Source organism: Pygoscelis adeliae, unplaced genomic scaffold, assembly GCF_000699105.1.
Source record: "Pygoscelis adeliae isolate BGI_AS28 unplaced genomic scaffold, ASM69910v1 Scaffold294, whole genome shotgun sequence".
In the NCBI taxonomy this organism is placed as follows: Eukaryota; Metazoa; Chordata; class Aves; order Sphenisciformes; family Spheniscidae; genus Pygoscelis; species Pygoscelis adeliae.
In genome coordinates this window covers 3,316,983-3,338,491 of record NW_008824722.1, presented here as the reverse complement: position 1 = coordinate 3,338,491, position 21,509 = coordinate 3,316,983, and the positions used below count along the sequence as shown (strand labels likewise).

The following is a 21,509-nucleotide window of genomic DNA, read 5'->3' as shown; positions in this document are numbered from 1 at the left end:
CCCGCAGCAACGAGCTCTGCTAAGAGAGGGCAGGCTGGCATCACGCGCCAAGAGCTTCTAGGTTGGAGCTGATTCGGTTCAGGGTGGTTTAGAGTGTGTGCAGGTTGGGCAATTTCATATCTGTCAGCAAAACACTGTGCAGACCTGTTTTGGTTGAGAAAGAACAGTTTACGGGAAACCTGTTTGGGAAAGTTACTTGGCTAAATCACATTGCTCTTATTGTATCCTTGTCTCTCCTATGAGTTTGTATTATGCTATATACATTCTATTCTCAGTCACACGTGCCTCTTGCATATAGTTTGGGAGTTCACTCATGATCTGAAACAGTAGCATGAAGTTATACGCAGAATTTCTGACCTATATGTTAAGATTTTCTGCTCTCACTGACCCTGAAAGCTCTTAATTGCTCATTAAGGCCACTGATTATTTTGGCAGAACAATGGGCTGTTCAGTCAGTGAACTAGCTAATCCTACAATATTTTGATAGATATATTTTGACTGTAAAAAACACACAAATAAAAGCCAATTTAATTTATCTGGAAGCTTAAGTGCTGGAGGTGAGATAACTCTGTGACAAATGCTTGCCCTGTAAACAGTATTTGGGGCACTTAAAAACAGAACAAAAACCCATACGTGCTCCCTCTTTCCCATTCCATTCTCACAACTCAGCCTTGCTGTCACTAGTTATTATGCAACATCTGTTCTTGAATTTAAAAATAACCTAAACAAACAAAAAAACCCAAAACCAGCAACAAAACACCCCAAACCTCCCAAAATCTAATATATTCCTAAGGACAGTTGGTAAAATATATGATTTTCCCTTTTTATTTTATATTTAAAGGTCTTTAGGGTCTTCCTGGCTAGTGAATTCTGATTGTACCGTCACTTACAAGTTAAAAAAAAAAAAAAGTAGTAAAACCAGCTTCTCCTTGTCCCTAATATCTCCTAATACTCTCCACTTTTTTTGTGTGTGTGTGTTCTTATTAATTCAGTAAGTATTCATGGTAGATCAACATGGGACTTCAATTATGATTTTGTTCTGTATCTGACAGTGGACTAGTTATGCCTCGCCAAACTTGTAAAAATGTTTTTGAGTAAGATCTATTTTAGCAGAAGACAAGGGAATGCAGCCTCACTTCTATTTTTGTCATGATTCTAATGTAGGAAACAGCTTTCAAAGCCCCTGCCAGTTGCCCTGAATGTCTGTCTGAAAGTGCTAAACAACACTCAATCCCAACTGTTCCAGATTTATTTATAACTGACTTCTTAGTTATCAATCAGGGCTGCAGCATCATACATCCTGCATTCCTGTCTTTGAGATTCACTTACAGTCACGTTAAGCTCGGTAGGTCAAATGTACTTGACTTACTGTGATCCCATATAGGCAGCATCTGCATAGAAGACAGAATGTTATTACCAGGAGTCAAAGGGTAAAGTTTGAATGTGTATTATAATTTTTTTCACAGCTTTTTGGTGTATTTTCTATATAAAGAGTACATTTTTTCCAAAGTTGTTATGCAATCATTGAGAGAAGTACCACAACAAAATGTCTCCACTGCTGTTTTTCATTAGAAGTTCCTTTAGAACTAAAATTGTCTTTTTTTTTTTTTACTTTTTTATTTTAAGCTGTTTTGATGCATTATCAGGCATTTCTTTAAAAAATAGAGTGAAATGAAAAGAGATATTTGAAATTATGCTTGGTACAAAATTCAGTGACATGACTTACTCAGCTGTCAAATACTCATGAATTCAAATGTTTTCTCCCTTCCTTTTTCTAGATATCTTCTCTTCCATGTTGCATTGCTAGTCTGTAAATTCTCTGACATTTTGAATACGATTCTTTCAAATGGAAAAAATGTGTGTCCCCCTAAAAAAAAGACAAATTAAATTATAGAGGAGGGAATGAGTTGTTTTTTGTGTGCTAGCAATCTCAAAGGCAGACAAGAAAAATGCATTGTTGGAAGGCAGTGGGGATGATGTGAAGGCTAATATTTGTTCACACATTAATAAAGCCTGACCTCCAAGGCTTCTCGCACCTACTTGAATGTGCCCCACTGGCAGTAAAATTGAACCCTGCTCTTTCTGAAAATCAGCCATCACCTCCAGACAGACTTTAGTGTCCTCTTGACGGATAGCCTTTTTCATCACTCCTTCATGTCTGTAAGGTCAGACCAGTGGGCAGTGTCTGGACTTATAACAAAGTTCAATATTTTTTGTTTGTTTGCTTTGATAAGCATTCAGTTAGAGGTTTGGAGCAGACAACATCGGTAGTTGATGCCATGGGTCAGCCGAGTTTTACACTGGGGCAGTTTTACGTCATGGTTTTCTGTCTTCATAGTTACATCCAAGTGATCGCATCCCTCGCAGTCCTGAGTGTATTAATACAGACTTCCAGTATCTACTTGCTGGTATAATTTATTGAATTTGCGGAATGTTTACTATATTGGTGCAATATATGATCTCCCTATAGTTACACTATATTAGGAGCACTTTGTTGATATTCTTAGGACTAGGAACAAAAGGCTGCAGAAACTATTAGCCATGGCTAATCTGATCAAGCATGAAATCTGAAAGCTTAAAATAAAATGTTGCTCACAGTCTAGTGACCTCCACCACCACCACCCCACCATCCCCTGACAGCTTTATCTAGTTAGTTTAGTGGGCAAGTCAGGCCATAGATGTGTAGTTAGTTCTAGCAAGCCTTATTAGCTAATTTATTAGTTAGTATGGTTGACTAGCTTAGGTGCAGTGGCATGTAAGCTGTTTTCAGGACTAGCTGGGGTCCAGAAACATACCTGCAGCACTGAGCTTGAACAAAGAAGGTTTTCCTGGATTTGGCATCCTGAGCAGGATGGTGTCACCACAGGTCCGCTTAGGCATATTACCTCAGTTTTAGTGCTGGACCTGATGGACATAAACTGGTTGTGTGTGAAATATGCTGAACTGCAATCTTCAGCATGGTGAGTTACACGAGGCTTATTTCAGTGCAATGCCAATGTTATGATTTTGGACCTTGCGGGATCGCAGATCAATGTGGATGTGTCTGGACCATATTCCTCAAACACATCTATACTAACTATATTATCCAGGTTTTTCTCTTTTCCCAGATATTCTAGGTTTTCGTTACCCTTACTGAATCTTGCCTGACATCACAGAATACAGTGTGAGCACGTGTTTGGGACAGCCATCTGGCTTGGTCAATGGTTGAGTTTTGGTTGTTATAATAACAAAACCAAAATCATCTGATAGATCAAATAGCCTTTACAGGATGCATTGGTCGCCAGCGAACTCAATATTTAGGTTGCTGAGAGAAGAGGGTCTGGTGGCACCCAGTTGTTTTTTCACTGAAAGTGTATATTATGCACTCAGGCAAGAGGAGCTGCTAACAGCTGACAATGCGTGTAAGAGGTTGCTATTTCTAGTTCTGAGCATCCGTATTATTGCCTTAACATTTCCTTTTACCTCTCCTATGCATTGTAAAGCTTAGCACCGTGTTTTTATGTTTGTGTCATCCATGAGGTGATTTTAATGCTTTGCTTCCAAATAAAGCCAGTTCATTCCCGTTGCCTGAAAAGTCTTTGGATGACTTCCTTTGGCATCTGTTTGGATATGTTAGTAACAGAACTGGCAAAATTATAAAGGCCACGTGTTGGTCTTGGGTAAGCAGATGCCCAGTTTGTAATGTGTTTACTTGGCTTTCACCACAGAGTTTTGGGAATTAAATGTGGTTTGTGGCTAAGTATTTTTTGAGTACCTATGAGATGTTGAGAAATAATGAAATATGCACTAAAGAATGTTACTAAATGTAGTTACACATTACCATGACACAGTCTATTTCACTCTGGCAAAATCCAGATATTTCATATTTTACTGAAATATAAATTGATGGGTTTTTTAACTTATTTGCTGGTCTGCTGAGTTAATGCTTATGCTAACTACAGTCATTTTTTTCCTTTTTTTTGTTAAACAGATGGTGCCAACTGTTTCGAAAACATTCTTTTAGGTCTTTTTAACAGATTGCTAGCTTTAAAACAACTTTTTAAAAAGTCTTTACTGATTTTTCTTTGTGATAACTATGATTTTTCTAGCAATCACTAAAAACTGCACAACATATTTTAAAATGACAAAAATTATGCAAAAGTCTTCCTCTGTTTCTTTTCATTTAGGAGGACTGATGTTTGGATAGAGATATAGAGTGAGAAAATGAAGCATGGCAGAGCTTGGAAATAGGATGGGTTTGGAATGGGAGGAATGCTTTGGCTTTACAGTTGATTTAGCTGTGTGGTGCAGCAGTCTGCACCTCTTGTGTTTTCCCTGTTCTTCAGTTAGTTGTTCTGTTATTTCATAAAAATAAGCACACGTGTCCCTACTGCTCCACAGGGGACACTAAGGGTGAACAAGATCTCGTGAAGAAGAAAATAGCGTATGCAAAGTTGCACAAAGTAGCATTGTGAAGTGATTCTCATGCTTTAATTTAAAACTGGTGGGACAGACTGTATGAGCCTTCCTGATGATCTCTGAGGTAACGTTAGATGGGAACAGTGTTGCTGGTAGTCTTCTGACCTTGATTTCATGGATGAGGACTATTTGCATGGTTAATTCCATTGCCACTGCAGTGGCAACAGTAGCTTCTGCCAGAGGAACAAGAATGAACGGTTCCAAGGAGGAAGTACGGAGTCATAATTCTAATTTCATCAGCCATATTCACGAGAAGGTATCTGGTTTGTCCGAATACAGCAATCTGTTGTACCGAAACTAATTGCTTTGGCTTAAATGATCTAATACCATACCACCAAAGTCCAGCATAAAATGCTTAGCCAATTGTTATATTTTAAAAACTGAAGTCAGAGATCATAATATTTGCTAGAATGGAAACTGACATTCCTTATTGAGAAATACATTGTATGGCAAATAGTGATGCAAGATCTTTTTGAAACTTTGTTTACGTATGTTCCAACACACACATGCACAATATCAGTCTTTTACCCACTGAAATCTGAGGCCACATATATAATTTGTAGTCCCTGTGTCTTCCCACAGCAGGGCAGCATAATCCTCAATCAATGCAATTCACAAAACGCGTGGTAGCAAAATGCAGTACATACTAATCTGCTCCTCTGTAGCTGTGTGACTTGAGGTTGTTTTTGTATAGAATTTTCTTCTAGGTTTTCAATGACTTTTGTTTAAGCCTCCCTTTGTAAAGCTCTTCACGCTATTTCCTGTGGTGGTGCACTGATAATGATGTTTTTAAAATGTTTGTCTTTGAGACTGCTATGCGAGTTATCAAAGAACATTCAAGGAGCTTGCTTCATATAAGAGAATCTCTGTCCCTAAAACTGTGCCATTTGCAATTTTTTTTCCTAGGGGTAAACAAGAATCTGATGAGGCAAAATATAAAAATATTTTTGAGCAATCAAGCCTAGGCAGAACAAATCTGATTCTGAAGTAGCTTTGCAGAATTATTCTCTCCTAGCTTTCCTGTTGCTTTCAACAAATGCTATTTCCTTTCAGAATTGCTAGGTTGCAAGAGAATTTTTTTAACGCTGAAGAAACCACAATTTTTTAGCAAGCATTTGTTGACCGTTCTTCAGTCAGCAACTTCTGATGCCTAAGGAATGACCAGGTCTCTTCAGAAGGGGCTCAGCATTCAGAGTCTCCACAGAATTTGGTAGTAAAGGTGTTTCTGTCAGTCTTACTAGTTGCTTATGACTACAGTAACCAAATAAGTAAATAAAGGCTATTTATTATGAGAAGAATGTAATGATTGTAGCCAAATATTCCTAATGTAGTTTAGGTTATTACTGAAAACCTTATTTTGAGAGCCAGGACTGTGCAAGTTTAGAAAGGATGGGTAGTGTAGAATTCAAGAATGAAACTTGGGTTTCTGGGTTCTAGTACAAAGTCATAACGCAGAGTAAATCCAACCCCAGCAGCTTCTGTCTTCCTCATTATTGTAAACCGAATGTTCCTATGAGAAAAATCTTACTTTTCAGAAACCAGTTTTTCCCTTTCTGCCTACTTCCCTCTCTTCTTTATTCTCCTTCCGTGGTGTCAGAAAGCTTTTTCCAATCAAGACACGACAAATTTGATGTAATCCCCACAATTACTGGATTGGCTCCTTTTCAGGACTGTTTCTGAGGTGTGGGGTTGGGAGGGGCAGATGTTGGGCTGCAATTACTGATAGTGGCTCTCAGTTATTCTCAATTATTCTTCTGTAAGAATCAATCTTGCAACACTACATGCTTGATAACACTCTGTAAGACATTCTCCTAAGTGGAGTAATCTCTTGTGAGATTTTATGTAACGGGACCAAATCAAATTATTTTCTGCCTATTACACAAAAGAAGGCTCTTGTCCAAATTTAGATCTCTGTCCTATCAATAAATTTATCCCTCATTTATGTTTTTGTTTTTTGTGGTGGATTTTTTTGTCATGTTCTCAAGAAATTGTAGTTGACTTTTGGACTACAGGACACTTGTCTATGTGTAGACTTTTTTTTTCTTCTTTTTTTTTTTTCCCTTCCTCCAAAGACTTCAAAGTTCTTAAGATATCTCTGATAGGCTGGAGTATATCCTCAACAGATTCTTGGTTACTCACCAGTGTCCTGGCATTTTTGGTAGTTCTTCTGTTCAGATAAATAACATTTTTAGGATCAACAGTCTAATCACACTGGATAATACGATGCCTGTGTACTGTAATATGCTATATGTGTACAATATACAAATAAAGGACTATCTTTTCTGTTTTTTGAAGAAGTAATACACATTTGGGGCTAATGTGTCATACAGGAAATAAATTCAGTAGCTCTCCATCACCTAGGTTCCTCTTTATTGCTTAAGCAGATTATTTAAGCAGGAAAAGTTCTGTTGCCTCAAAAGTGAGAGTTCAAGGGCTGTGATAGTCCTAGAGTAGCTTTTCCAGTGCATGTTGCTAATATGATAGATTTTACTGTCAGACTTACTTGTTAGCCACATGAAAATGAAGGTTTTGGTATTTGGCATCTGAAGATGAATACAAGTCTACAGGTTTTCATGGCTGCACTTCTAATTTGCTAGAGAAACAACTTGTTTTCATGCTCTTCCTCACTAATGTGCTAGTCCCCAGAGTTTCCAGAAAAATATTGTAAAGACAATCCTGTGTGATGTTTTCAATTTCAGCCTGGATGTGCATCTGTCAACCAGCCTCTTTCATATCTGAATCTATTGAAAAGTGGTTTATATAATCAGGGGGTTGACTGTAATTAACCATGTTAACTACATTTTACAGCATTAGTAATAAATTGCTAGAAGAGTTTTGTAGTCATGACTGTTCAGAGGCTGTTCACAAGGTTTTGACAGAGGCAAAATACCTTTTTTAAAACACAAAAGTCAATATGGAAGGTTGTTCTGCTGTATTCAAAACTGCACTAAATTCTAGACTTCTTCTGTTGGACTATGTGCTTATTGGAAGAAGACGGGATGTCTCATAACTTGGTCAGCAGTCTTATGGCCAGTATCATCAAAAGGCCTTGAATTTCCCACAGAAAAAAATCAGGTTTCTAAAAGACCTAATTGATTTGTTGGTAGCAATTAAAGGAGGCATACTTTGGAAGCCTATATCATGGTCTGCAGTCTACGTATCACTTTTCTATTAAGTTGTCTCTAATGCCTCTCAGTTTTGCTTTAACTGATGGCTAGGTAATATGTTACATGAGGAGAGATATTCTAGGGCACATCCACTGCTTCCAGCAAAGCCAGTTTTGAAGTTCATATGCATCGCATCTATACCTACTGATAGAGTTTTTTTCATGAGCCTCCTGACTCTTTAGGGAAAACTAAAGGTCACGTGTTGGAGTTGCACAATTTTCTCTTTCCAGAACAAAGTCTTTCCATAAATCATCTAGATGCTTTTCTGGTGGTCATATGCCAGAGGCAGGCTGTTTTCTCTCCCTCACTGCCAGGAAGGGATAAGATTGCAATGGGATTTCGTATACTTTACACGAACTATCTATTTTATTAGACTACATTGAGTTAAGTCACAGTTGATATTTAAGGCTTGTCTCAAGGGGATGCCCAGTTCAGTAGGTTCTGTTTAAATAGCAATTCCAAGCATCCACTTTCTGGACTAACTGTTGCAGTAAACTTGTTTGGGCAGATGCTGAAATAATTGACTAGGATTTTTCAATAAGACTTACCTGTGTATAGTGCCCATATTTTTTTCTTCATTGTTGTGCAGCTGTTACCTGCAGTAAAACTTCTTGAAATTCTGACTTATTTAGACTAAATATACCTCTGACTTAAATGGAAAAGAGACAAATGTTTGGTTAAATGATGCAGTAATCTGAAGAATTGATGGTGGCTAAAAAAAAAAAATCAAATTTCAGACAAGTTTACTGATGTCACTTTTTGGACAGAAACAGGAAATCTTAAAGATAGTCCTTATTAAAGAATGCATTCTTCTATGAGTTTTTTAGGAGCATGTCTTGGGTATTCGGTATTCTGTAGTATGTAGGTAACTGACACCAACTTACATGCAAATTGAATATTTTTTAATTTATTGGGCAATTAATTTTAATAAAGCTAGACTTGGTTCTGATCACAGGTTTTAAATCTTAATGTTCTTAAAGATTATCTCAGAGAGAAAAGAGGAGCCCTATGAATTTGTCTTCTAATAATCAAAGAGGAATCTTACAAATCATCAGCTATCCAAATCAGGGACAGGGTTAAGTTCAAAATTTTAACTGTTTTTAGCTCTTACTTCACGAGATGCAGATCCTCTTTCAAAGAAAGCTTTGTATTTAGAGAAACAAAAGCACATAGAGCTTGATGACTGACTTCATGACGTTTCCTAAATAAAAGCACTGAATCATGCATTTTTAGGGGTGTGCATCTCTTTGTCATTTTTGTGGATGATAAAGAAATTTATTAGACTGTGATATATGGTATACTAATTGAGCGTACATGTATATTATACTGCTTATATCAAAGTGAGTCACTGACTAGCTTACACATCACACATGGCCTGCTCAGGAGGTAAAAATACGGTCTGGCATAGATTCCCACTGGATTTGTAGCTACTATGAAATGTCTGTATGGGGAAGAAAATATGAATTCCAATTGAGAAGTCTCTTATTGATGATATATTTAAATAGTGAATGGATATTCAGCTAAAATGAAGTATATTAAATCATTCTATGTAGCTACTGTTTATACTGAAATTTTGCATAGGATAATGGCTAAAAGACTCCTACACAGACTGAAAAATATGTTCCTTCTTCACTATTGTCACTTCATAGTACACATGTGAAAGAAAACGCTGCTAATTCTGATTTGAATGACTGTTAGTTCATAATATCTAGCTAAATTTTCTTTCAAAACCCACTATGATCAAGACACTAAAAAAAAGGTTTAAGGTGGCAAAAACAGAGTGGAGAAGTGAAAGCATTACCTGGAATTTGAACACACCTAAGTACAGAAAAAGCTTTCCATCACTTATCTGTAGGAGGTAACCAGATGGCTTTTGTCAAATGGAAGCAGTTAAATATTTGTCTGATTCTCATTAACCACTGCTAAAGCCAAATAGACTTTACTGTGATTTGTGTACCACCCTACCAGTCGAAATACTACTTTCATTAAATGTTGCCTTTTCTTTTGTTTTGTAAATGGAAATATATTAATTGATCTGTAAGTATTACGGGCTCCAGGATAAAAGCAGTCCTTTGAATAGTGATATCGAGGACTTGATAATATTTAGTGCTTTGCTAATAGCTTGTGCTATGTCTTGTTTTGCTAATAATTTATGAAGCACCAAATTCTTCTTTCAAATCATTGAAATAACTTCAAGGAGATGACTGGGGGTGGTGGAGAGATTCTATACTAGTACTGCAGCATATTCACTGTTTCTGAGGGTCATCTAAAAAATAAGTCGTTCCTTACTCACGCCCCCCTGATCAGTTGTAATAATTTCATGCATTACAAGCTTGTGCTCTCTTTATAAATTCCTATAAGCATTACATTTGTAATATTCCATATTCTGTTCCTAAAACCACTGCGATGATGCACACAATTCTACCCCTATGATAATGATACGGTAATATAAAATTAGTGCAATAGCATCTGAATAGCTAAATCAGCAATTTATCAAAGGCAATATCCCAAATTATACTTCTATTCTCTCAAATCAGAGGTTAGGACTGACAATGGGCATTCATCGGGTACTGGAATGAAAGATGCCGTAGATGCCTCTGCCCAAGGCAGCGTATATTCCGCTTTCTGATTTCAAAAGCTAGGAGCAGCTGAGAACTGGTGTGTCTCTCAGATGTTTCAGTGCTGTGGTTGGCAGCTTTTATCTACTTTATACCATGCAAATTCTACCTAGTTTTGGGACCTATGATGTATGATTATACTACCTCAATATAATCAGTAATCTGTTGTATACCAACGGAGGCTATGCAGGGCTGTGCCGTTTTCGTTTAATAAAGTGAAAAACAATGTTTTAGAGGATTTGATGAGTCCAATAACTTTTTTGTAAAACATACCATTCTGGTCTCCCAGGAAAATGCATACTCTCACTAACCAGAAACTTCTTTTTTCTGAGAGAGAATTTGTTCTGCAACTATGAGTAGTCAAGTTTTGGAAAAACCTTCCGTTACTAAGGAAGGCTTTTCAAGCTGCATCTTGTCTTTGTTAACTATATAGAAAAGAAACTTTAGCAACTAGAACCTGAAAACAATCCACGTGTGAGTGAACATTCAAACCAGTTATTAACCAGCAACACACCACAGCAGCAATTGACAAACTGACTACTTAATTAAAAGAAGAGAAGTCAAAGCCTAGTACTGAAGCTCTGCGTTCTGTCTTAAGAAATGTCTTACAGCTTCAGTCCCTCTCTAGGCACAGTTCAGTCACTGTGAAGCGCAGATTATCTGTCTGCTCACAGGAGAGTTAGAATCATACAAAATCAGGAAATATGTTGCTGGCTTCGTCTGTGTAATGGCACTGGGTATCTTCTCTTTTTGATTTAAGTTCTTTACTTTGAATTCAGCTCTTGACAACAGTCCCAAGTGTTTGTGTATCACACGTCTAGTAAGTGCTGTTTCCTTTCTTCTTTTAAAATAAATTTTAAGAAAAATATATCATTTAAAATTAAATAGATTGTAAACCCCAATATCAAATTTTAGTAATTAAAAATAACTGACTTCAGCAAAAAGGTAGCCTGGATTTTTGGACCTTTGCTTTCTTCCCCTGAAAATCTTTGTGTTGAATTTATTTTACCTCATGCTGACAGTATGCATGAAATAGAAGCTGAAATCAAGCAGATGATTTATATTTATCTAGAATTTTTCTGTGTTAATGTTGCTTGGAGTAGAATTGAAAATTGGCTTATTTGCAAAGAAGAGTAACAGGTTTTGTTCAAAGTTGGAAACTGATCTCTTTTCAGCCATCTGTTCAGAGTAAAAGCAGCAGCAACAGACCTGACCCGCTCCAGATGATGACAATGAGCTGCCCTGCCCAGAGCGGTCACCATTTCATATTGCCCTTGAAAACCAAAATTGAAAAATTCAATTCTGAATTTGCTTTTTTGATATTTATGAATGTAAATGCATGGTTTTCATGCTGCTGACCCAGTAAACTTCACAAAGATAGCTCTTGCCTCATCAAAAATTTAGTCTTTGTCATATGATTAATTCATGTGACTACTCTTACAACTACAATAAACCAAATTGTATGTTATAGCCTTTCTTCTATGTTTTTATACCCTTTAATTCTGATTTATAGCTGCTATAGATCATGTTGCAGTCTGAAGTTTTAAAATGGCTGTGACCTTTGAAAGAGGAGACAACCCTATAAATTTGCTGTTGCAATGTTTTACACTAGTGTACAAGTAAAATGCCAGATAAAAAGAGAGGCTTTAGTACGCTTGTAGAATATTCTTTTAGTTTAAAAAAAAAAAAACAACAAACCAAACAAACTGCATTTCAATGTTTTCTTTTTCAGTACAGGTGGGTAGGTGGGTAGGAGTATTTTTAATACAGGACAAACTGAGATGGTATATGTATGCTGGTTTTTTTCCCCATAGGCAGTGAAAGTCGTGAAGTAGTGATGACTAGCAAATCCTGTCTGCTTCTTGGCGTGTTTTGGAATTGAAAGGACTTTATAAATCTTTAGCTGTACATATTCACTACAGCACTATCGAAATGTTGTCCTTCCTATTCAGCACTGAAGTGCAGAGGAGACATTGGGGCAGCTCTCCAATGTCCCCTAAATAATGTATGTCCTCATGGAGCAAGCAGACATTCTGTGGGTGTGGTTTTTTCTTTTTTTTTTTTTTTTCCATTTAAATTGAAGATGTGGGGAAAAACTCTCCGTAATATTTATGACAACATAGGAGGTTTCTAATTTCTCTGTTGTTTGTGATATGGTAAGATCATTAGTAGTAAGGGTTAAATATTAGTTTCCATTCTTTTGGTAATCTCAGTGATGTGGACTATTTAATGGTAAAATTGGAATTATGAATGCATGCAATTTATTTTACAGAAGCTACTGATACAGAACTTCAGTTTTCATTCAACTCTTCCGTATGATATGCTTGCTTGCTGACTTTTCTTGATATGCATCCTGCCTTCCATTTAACTATGTACGCTTCATTTAATTGCTATTTAGATTCAGGATCCAATTATTTTTAAGTACATACCTTTAATTAAAAACAAGTAAAACCTACCCCAAAACCTGTATTTAATGTGGCATATGGGGAATTTCTTACATATCAGACTACTCAGACTTAAGTCTGGTACTCATGAAAAACACGTAAAAATGAATAGGAGTCGTCTTGTAAGATGCTAAACTTCACATTTCTTATACACCTTTTGTTTTTCAGAGAAAGGAATCAGCCGACAGGGTCGTACACCGCCATTTAAAATCAGACTGACTAAAAGAGATTCATCTTTGCAGCCCTGACTAATACATAGTTTCACTCTTCTGCAGTAGCTAAGTGAGATTACAGCCCTTTCTATTTTGAGGTTTCTTAAGTATTTAAAACCTTTGATGTTTTTTGAAAATCCAGTCATGTCACTGCAACGTTTAAAAGAAAGTCTGCATTTTTTTAACACCTCGGATTTTTATTTTTCAAAAATGAGTTTAATTTTTAGTAGTCATTTAATCTTTGGATTTAGAAATGTGTTTTATTCATGTTCAAAGCATCTTCTAATAAGATTACTAAGGGTGACTTTGAGCAATGACCCTTTGTCATCACATTAACTGATTTAGAAATTTGGTTCACACTGTTTCTAAATGTTCCTTTGCTGTGGGCTTTTAAAACAATTTTATTCTAAAAGTTCTAGTAAATACAACCGTAATTCAATTCAAAACTACTTTTAAAAATCCAGAAAAAAATAAAATAAGAAAGTGCTATTTATATTTCATGAAAAAATTAACTCTATTTAAATATACTCTTTTGAGGTAGCCATCTCAACCATCTAAAAATAAACCCAAAGACATGAGACTAGAACATTAATTTTCTTTGCCAGTTTAACTCCATCTTATTTTTTACATAATAATATCAGGTAGATATATATATTGAAATACTTCAGTGAGAGATCTTAGATGGATGGTAGATTTTATTGTGATGTTGGAGCCTATAAAACATCAGAAAAGACACTGTCTAAACTTTAAAGACTGAATGAAAGAAAACGTGCTTCAAAGGTAGTTTAACTTTTTTCAAGTGTAAGTAGTCTTTCCATTTTGCATATGAAATGAATACATGTGACTACCCAAAGACTTTTCTGACGTGCTATGCAGCATGTAAAGAGAAGAGAAAGTCCTTCTCTTCGTTGTCTTAGTTCTGCCACCCAACATCAGTGTTATAAAACTGGAAACACATGACCCTTGGAATATGATTTTGATAGCTGATTTTGTAAGTGGGCTGAATTTGGGGAATTACGGATTTGAGATCAATTACATAGGAGATCAATAGATAATATGCAGACCTCTGACATGGATATTCAGATACTCTTTGACCTTCTATATAATCCTTCATTACAATTTTTTTCTTTATTTGAAAAGTAGCCCCGATTCCAAGAGCCAGAAATAGGTTAATCTTTCCCTTTGGTTATATAACATTTTACTGCCAAAATGCTGGCTTTGTGCCCGAAGACGCAGCTCATGGTTGACGTATTTGAACAGCAATTTATATATTGCTGTTCTCAAATGCAAGAACTTATGAATTACTTTTAGTATTCACAAGTTGAGCATAAAATGGTAAACTTCAGTTAATTTAAAGAGATGGAACTAATTCACAATTAACTGAAATTTCTAAGAAAAACTTCTGACTGAATTCAATCCACTCCAGACTTCATTAAGTGAGATCTGTGCAGCTACTCCATTAGCACCTTTCTCAAATATTCCTGTATCACTAAGTAACTAGAGACTGTTCAGACAACCTTAGCGCTCATAACATTAGTAATTAATCACTTAAACTGAAAGGAGTGTAAAAATTCTAGTATACCAAACTTCTTTCCTACCTTCTCCCATGGGTTACAAAACACAGTCAACGATTTCATTTCACTCCACCAAACTTTGTGCCTAATGATGGAGCTGTACAAGAAAGGTGTTACCAGGTTTAGAAGAATAAAAGAAAGCTGCTTTTCTTTTTTTTTAACATCTTTTATTCATGGATGCTCTGAAATGCAGTGAGTCTTTTCCTGGTGAGCCATGAAAGGCATGAAGTTGGATCATCTTTAACTCAGAAATATTTTGGTCCAGACAAGAAGATAAGTCTTCTCCAATAAACTCTACCAGCTATGGCTTGCTAAGTTGAATGGTGCCTACAAGGCGCATAAGTTAATTTTCTCCCTCACCTGATACACTTAATACACATTCTGCCCTAATAAAGGTTCACGAGTAGTTATTTTCACTTTAATTACATTGAAGAAGGATGGGCAGAACGCATACATGATGCACTTCTAGCTGAAACTCCCAATATGATTCCCTGTAATTTGTACCAACGTGCCAGTTTTTAACATAGAAGTATGAATATCAAGATTCTGCTATTATAAGAAAGGCAGAATAAGCACCTTAATAAGCTTTCCATCTAGCATGTTGTTTTGAAGAGATCACTGAAGCCTTATTACAAAATGTGCTTTCAGTAATACAGAAAAGTTCCCATCATTAGAGAAGGTATGCCTACGTTGATATTAATTGAAATAGAGATTTTCCAGACTGACTAGGCTGGCAAAAATGCATTTTCCGGACTATAGCAACATTATATGGTAGTTCCAAGTGTATCTTGCATTTCAAGTGACAACCTTGTTTCAAGCTTGTGGGACACAGCGTATATGCCAGATTTTCCAGTTTGTATTCAGCAAGGTTAAGTGAAATTAGACCAACCGGACTAAATTATCCTTTCATATGGAAATTGTGTCACTGTTTAGATGTCAGAATGGGACATGTACAAAGGAGCTTAGTTCTTGTACTGCTTTCCATAAAATAATGAATCCTTGAGCTCAAGGTTGAGGAGCTCCTAGGCTGTGCCTCAGAATCTAGGGAAATTAACCTGCTGTACCCCTTTAAAAGTTGTAGCGACTTTTCTTACAGAAAAATACGTTGTTGCCTTTTTCCAGTGGATTGCAAAGTGCAATGTTTATTGTCAGCACTACAGTGACCTGTTGTACCAACAGCTGAGGAGGAGCTGGATTGTTTCTGCTCTGCCGAGAAGCCATATATCTGTGTATATAGAATATTCAGCTGTGGTCAGGTACCTTGCTGTTTTCTGGGTCTTCAAATATCTCACCTGTTTTACTTTGTGGAATCTGAGTCAGGAGCAGTCCCTTGAGCCCTCAAACGTTTAGAACGTTTGGTCAGGTAAGAAGGGATCACTGCTGAAGTTTGTCTGCAACATACTACCACAGCATGCTGCCAAGATTCTGCTGTAGAGAATTAACATTTTGAAATTCATCAAATCTCTTACTTCTTGGAGAATACCCATATGCTTTAAGTCATACGATACCCATGATATACCGAGAGGAGAACGTGCTGAAGCACACAATGCTGAGGAATTTGAAGCAACTTTCAGCATCTGCTAAATAATTCAAGTTATTTGGATTAATGTTTTTGTTTTGGAAACTGATTATCTTATTAATTCTACCTCACCTACTGTCTTTAAACGTGAATTAAGTTTCTTTAAACCTAGAAACCCCTATAATTGACCATTCTGAATGTTAGAAGTCAACTGGCCGTGCAGTAAAGCTTTTTGGGGATTAGGCTCATCTCTCATTGTGTGTAGTAGAAAAAGGAATAGAAATACGCAGTAGAACAGGATATAATACCTGAAGTAGACATTTTTGAGAATCTCTTCAGGAATGAATACTCTTAGAGTTTTATAAAATTATAGCCAAACTTAGCATTGAAACACAGCTGACAGAAAAAGATAATTAATTACTGTTAATTTACAGATTGGCATGCTGTTTTTTCTTTAAATTGTGGCTGAAGTTATTAAAAATGGTGTTTTCTTCCTATCAAAAAAAATTATTTCATTATAAACTGCATCTAGTGTGAGGTAATTCTTTATGCAATGTCAGTTTTGGCATGTGTATTTTCCAATTTCACTTTTTGTACTGGAATCTGAGTTCAGAGTGCATCTCCTGCTATAGAGTTCTAACATGGAAGCATGTATTTGCTTGGATGAACAAGCATAACGAACAGCGGTACTGTGAGCAAGAGGGTAAGTCTTCAGTAATAGCAATGCCTAGCACTTCCCACTGCTCACGTGAAGGAGCTGCACCTTTCTGAATTTAAGGTTTTTGCATCCCTGTGCGCTTCTAGAAAATGACTACAAATACCTTTAACTTTGGCAGATATCTTTCTTGTCCGTATCAGCTTCTACATGATCCTTCTATTATTTCAACTCCTGTTCTTTAATTATTTTCCATTTCAGTGTAATCTTTGTTAATCTTGAGTACCGAAAGTCCTTGAATAATTGGAATAGATGTGCAATCACCAGGTTTTGAAGTAATGCTGGACATCATGTCATGCTAGTCTAGCCTGCTTGCTTTTCTAGATTAACAGAAGACTGCTGCTGTAAACTGCTTACCTGCCTTTCTTCAGAGGGCCCATAGAGACTCTCTAGCAGGCAGGAGAGTGTGTTACAGTCACAGAGGTCTAGAGAAATGAGGAGGTGTTAACTTACTAAACTTCACGGCAGGTGCTAGCCCCGGGTTAGAAAACTGAATTCTTACTAAATTGGACTGCTCTTGTAATCTAGCAGCCAGAGAAAATTAACAAGTTTGGTTAATTTTAACTGGTTTGGGAAATTATGATCATACCATTTACTGTACCCCCAAATGGCTGTCAACTCCAACTACCACAGATTAAGCCACAAAAAACATTTTCCAATTTTCATTTTGACTTTATGCTAAAGAAATTTCCAATATTTTGCTGGTTTAGTATTGTAAAAGTCTGAAATATACAAAATTCTATTTTTTAGAGTTCAAATCTTACGGTCTGGTCAGAAGATAAATCCTAAGTGTTTAAATCTATTTAAATATATTGTAAACCATTCTTTTGAAGTATGCATAAATGTACTTGTATTCTTATTTGGATTTCATAGTACTGGGCTGATCTGCACTGCATCTTCTGGGAATTTGTCTCACAATGCATTTATATAAAATATAAGGCAAGGATTGGGCTGAACCATGAAGTGGGATCAGTTGGCTTTGGAGGTGTAGTTGCCATGGTAGTCTTTTCGAAGTATCTAGTTTTCTTACTGGGGCATTTTGTAAGGCTGAAAAAGTTGCTAAACTAAAGATACTTTAATTTGTATAAAGTTTTTGCTCTCATCGTTGAATATAATCAGAAGGGGCGGTATGGAGTGAGGAAGATATAACAAGCACATGGATGGAAAATAAAATGAAACTAAAAACGATAGTGATTGCAAGCTAATTATTTTCATACTCAGTTAATGTAATTAGTTTTGTAAAGTCTAAAACTAAAATGTTGAAGTGTGTTTATATCTTTAGGGGACTGTTTTAAGAGAAATATATCTGCTAGAGAGGAAACCGATGTTTTTACTCAAGAAATATTTCACTTTTTATTGGGACTGGTATCTTTAATCTACTCCAACTCTAGGTATGCAAGTTCCTGGTTTGCTGATGATCAAAACTATTTTGTTTTCTTGGGGAAGTCAGTCTTTCTAGATGTGCTCTGGGCTATAACTATGTTGTTAACGCAAACTTCCTTGGCCTCTGAAAACAAACAGCATAGAATTTAATGTTATTTGAGAAGTCACACAGGACTAGAGATAGTAGGGTAAGAGGTAATTTGGTAGATAATAACTCTAGAGGAAAACACTTTTTCAGTGTCTGTCTAAAATTTTTTTTATGAATCAGAGTTGTGTAGTATTTCCTCTAAAAAGGACATGCCAAATACTATTCACTCAATACTCAGTGCAAAATTAGGGTAAGTCACTACTATATATTAATAGCAAATAGACTGTGTAAAGCTGTATCAAAAGTTGTCATAATTTAAATACGGTATATCATCGTGTAGGTGCTTAGTTTGTGTCAAGAGTCTTAGGCAGAGAAAGTCTAGCAGTCCCTGCTTAAACCCCAGCTGCTTCTAATTGCTGCAGATTTTCTGAAAAGAGGTAGCCTGTAAGACACGTTAAGTGCCAAATTATAAAGGTCAAAGCCAACACGTTCACATTCAGGGAGAAAACTTGAGTCGTACTGATTATGGAGCAAAAGAGCAATGCATGCTCCATAGAAAGCCCTCTTAACTGGGCAGCTGTATTCAAGTCTAGCAGCCAGTCTTTAGATGGCTTTGCTTAGTGCGGAGTGTGCTGTATTAGTTTCACTTCTAAGGTAGCAAAAGCATGGACTGTTTGGGTCAAATCTTCATTCAAATTTAACAACATAAAGACTGAAGAAAGCTTTCTTGCCAGCTGCATTCAGAAGAGCACTGAATGCCACACACACTTAGTTTTACTGGCTAATTTAAAGTCCTAAAGTTCTGAATCACTTGGAGCAAGTTTTATGGGGCTTTCTTCTTTCTTCCTTTTGAACTGCTTTATTTAAATATAAATAACAACAGCAGGTCTTTGACTCATAATAAAACACAATGCATGCCATTCTTTTTTGCTTATGCTTATTGGTTTTAGGTGAGCGTTGTTTTTCATAGTTAAGTATGTGAGCATAGAAGTCTATTTATCTGTTTACTTGTCCATTTTTTTTTTGACCCTTTCTTCTAACATTTATTCACTGTATATAGTAACCAGAAACCCAGTGCCTCCCTTGTAAGATGATGATCGCTGATACCAGCAGATACCACTGATAAATAGCTCAGATACAGTTGTTGGATGATAAGAACCCCTTATTCACCAGCCTATATTCTCACCGCTCAAAATCATTAATTAATCAAATAAACATACTCATATGCAGCAAACACTCTTGTCTCCATTCTGAAATCAATACTGTATGAGGGTGCGATCTATACAGGTGAGTTTAGTTTATGAAAACAAACTAACAGCCTTAACAGTTATTTGTAATTTGTATATCTTATTCACTTCTTGGGTTTGTTTTCTTTCTAAAAAAAAATGCTTCATAAATTAATCTGGTTTTTCTTTCTTGTGCCTTTATCCTTTCCAAGGTTATGCCTTTCTGCTGTTCCAGGAAGAAAGCTCTGTACAAGCTCTGATAGATGCTTGTCTGGAAGAAGATGGGAAACTTTACCTGTGTGTGTCAAGTCCCACAATCAAGGATAAACCAGTAAGTAGCTTGTGCCATGACACTTATGCTGGTAGCTAACCCATTTGCTGTTACTCTTTTCAGTTAATACATAAAGAAATACCTACAGTTGATTGACTTGTCCATTTCCTGTTGCTGTCCTTGCTATTACATTGAATGGACTTTCTGTATCAGCGTAACATGGTTTTAACATTTGCTTCTTTCTGATAAATGCCATGTTCAATTAACTTTTATATTTGGTACTTCTGGTATCTCACAGCAGTATGCATCCTTTCACAATGTTAGCGGTGAAACAATCGGATTATAATTCTTCCCTCTATATTGTTTGAAAGAAAAGAAAGCCTTATGCAATGAAATGAAGAAACTTAACACCCCCCCCCAAATTAAAATCCAGATAGCTTCAAATATCCCCTGTACTTCATTAGGTTTCTTAATTATACAATAGCTAATCAATTTATAATTTAGGTCTCATTTACCTTACATAAACTGCAGGGTAAAAAGAGACTTGTTTTTTACCCTATGCAGACAGCTATAGCAGAATAGAAGCCATACGGTAACCTGTTTCTATTGTTCACATCTCTAACATTCTTTAATGCTAGTCTCTTTTGTGGTTATGGATACATACAGATTATAAACAATAAAAAACCCCAACCATGCTGCCTCTTAAAACCACGGTTAAAAAGCTTGCACAGATAAATGAACAACCCAGTATTATAGCACAGTGAGTGTGCTTACGTGATTTCTAGGATCAATAAATGGATGGATGAACATCTTTATCCAAATAACTTCTGAGCAGTTTTTTTTCTGTGTAATCTAAAGATTTATCAACTGTGTTGCTTGCTGCTTAACAAAAGTGAGCATTCACACATTATAAAAACTCCTTTTGTATCCAAGCACAAAAATTAACTTTATCTCCACTCCTATCAGGGCTTTGAAATTTGTGGATCACTGTATGTGATTACAGGAAAGCCAGAAGCCCAGACTGCAACTGTAATTGCACATACATGTTCTGAAAGTCCTTTCACAGATTTCTTATTACAATGGTGATTAGGGGCAGGGAATTAATGAGGTAGGAGTTTGCTGTGATGAAATTTAACTCAAGCCTGGCCTCTAGAGGTGATAAACGAATTGTCCACCTTCTTTCGAACACTTGGATAAGCTATGTTCTCAAATTGTTTTGGTGGTTATACCACTGATTTACTGCTTTTGCTAAGTTAAAATTATATTTTTAATTATAGAAAGACTTGGCAGTTGTTTCTTAATTTTAATTGAGTTCTCAAGTTCCTCTACTAAAAACAATACAGGTGCAAATTCGACCTTGGAACCTGAGTGACAGTGACTTTGTGATGGATGGGTCTCAGCCTTTGGATCCAAGAAAAACTATCTTTGTTGGAGGAGTTCCGCGGCCCCTCCGAGCTGGTGAGTAAAAGGAAAATTTAGGGCATGTAGTAGGGGGTTCCAGATTAAGCAGAAAAGATGAGAAAAGATACATAGTATATGTAAAAGAGCAGAAAATATACTGTCTTTTCCAAAGATTGTAGCTCACTTTCTGAGTCAGTGAGTGTCTTCCAGTCTACAAAATATGAACTGTGAACATTTTTTATCTTTTAAGTAGGTTACTAATTAGGAGTTTCAGTAGAAACAGTTTTCCCCAAGTTTGCATAATATTCTAGAACTTGGCTGATTTTTCGTAATTTATACCATCTTAATCCTAACAGTGACTTGCTTGCTGAGATGCAGGCAAGTTCCCCTCTCCTTTGACTAGATGACAAACTTCTTCCAGCCCCTTTCCAAA

The 21,509-nt window shown here is 36.3% G+C and overlaps 1 protein-coding gene across 1 annotated transcript in view; it reads left to right on the top strand.

Moving 5' to 3' along the window:
• Positions 1 to 21,509, top strand: part of CPEB3 (cytoplasmic polyadenylation element binding protein 3) — a 99,782-nt gene that overhangs the window by 67,258 nt on the left and 11,015 nt on the right. Inside the window, 2 exon segments of the mRNA XM_009323264.1 lie at positions 19,617 to 19,735; positions 21,019 to 21,133. Coding sequence (XP_009321539.1) covers positions 19,617 to 19,735; positions 21,019 to 21,133 — 234 coding nt within the window.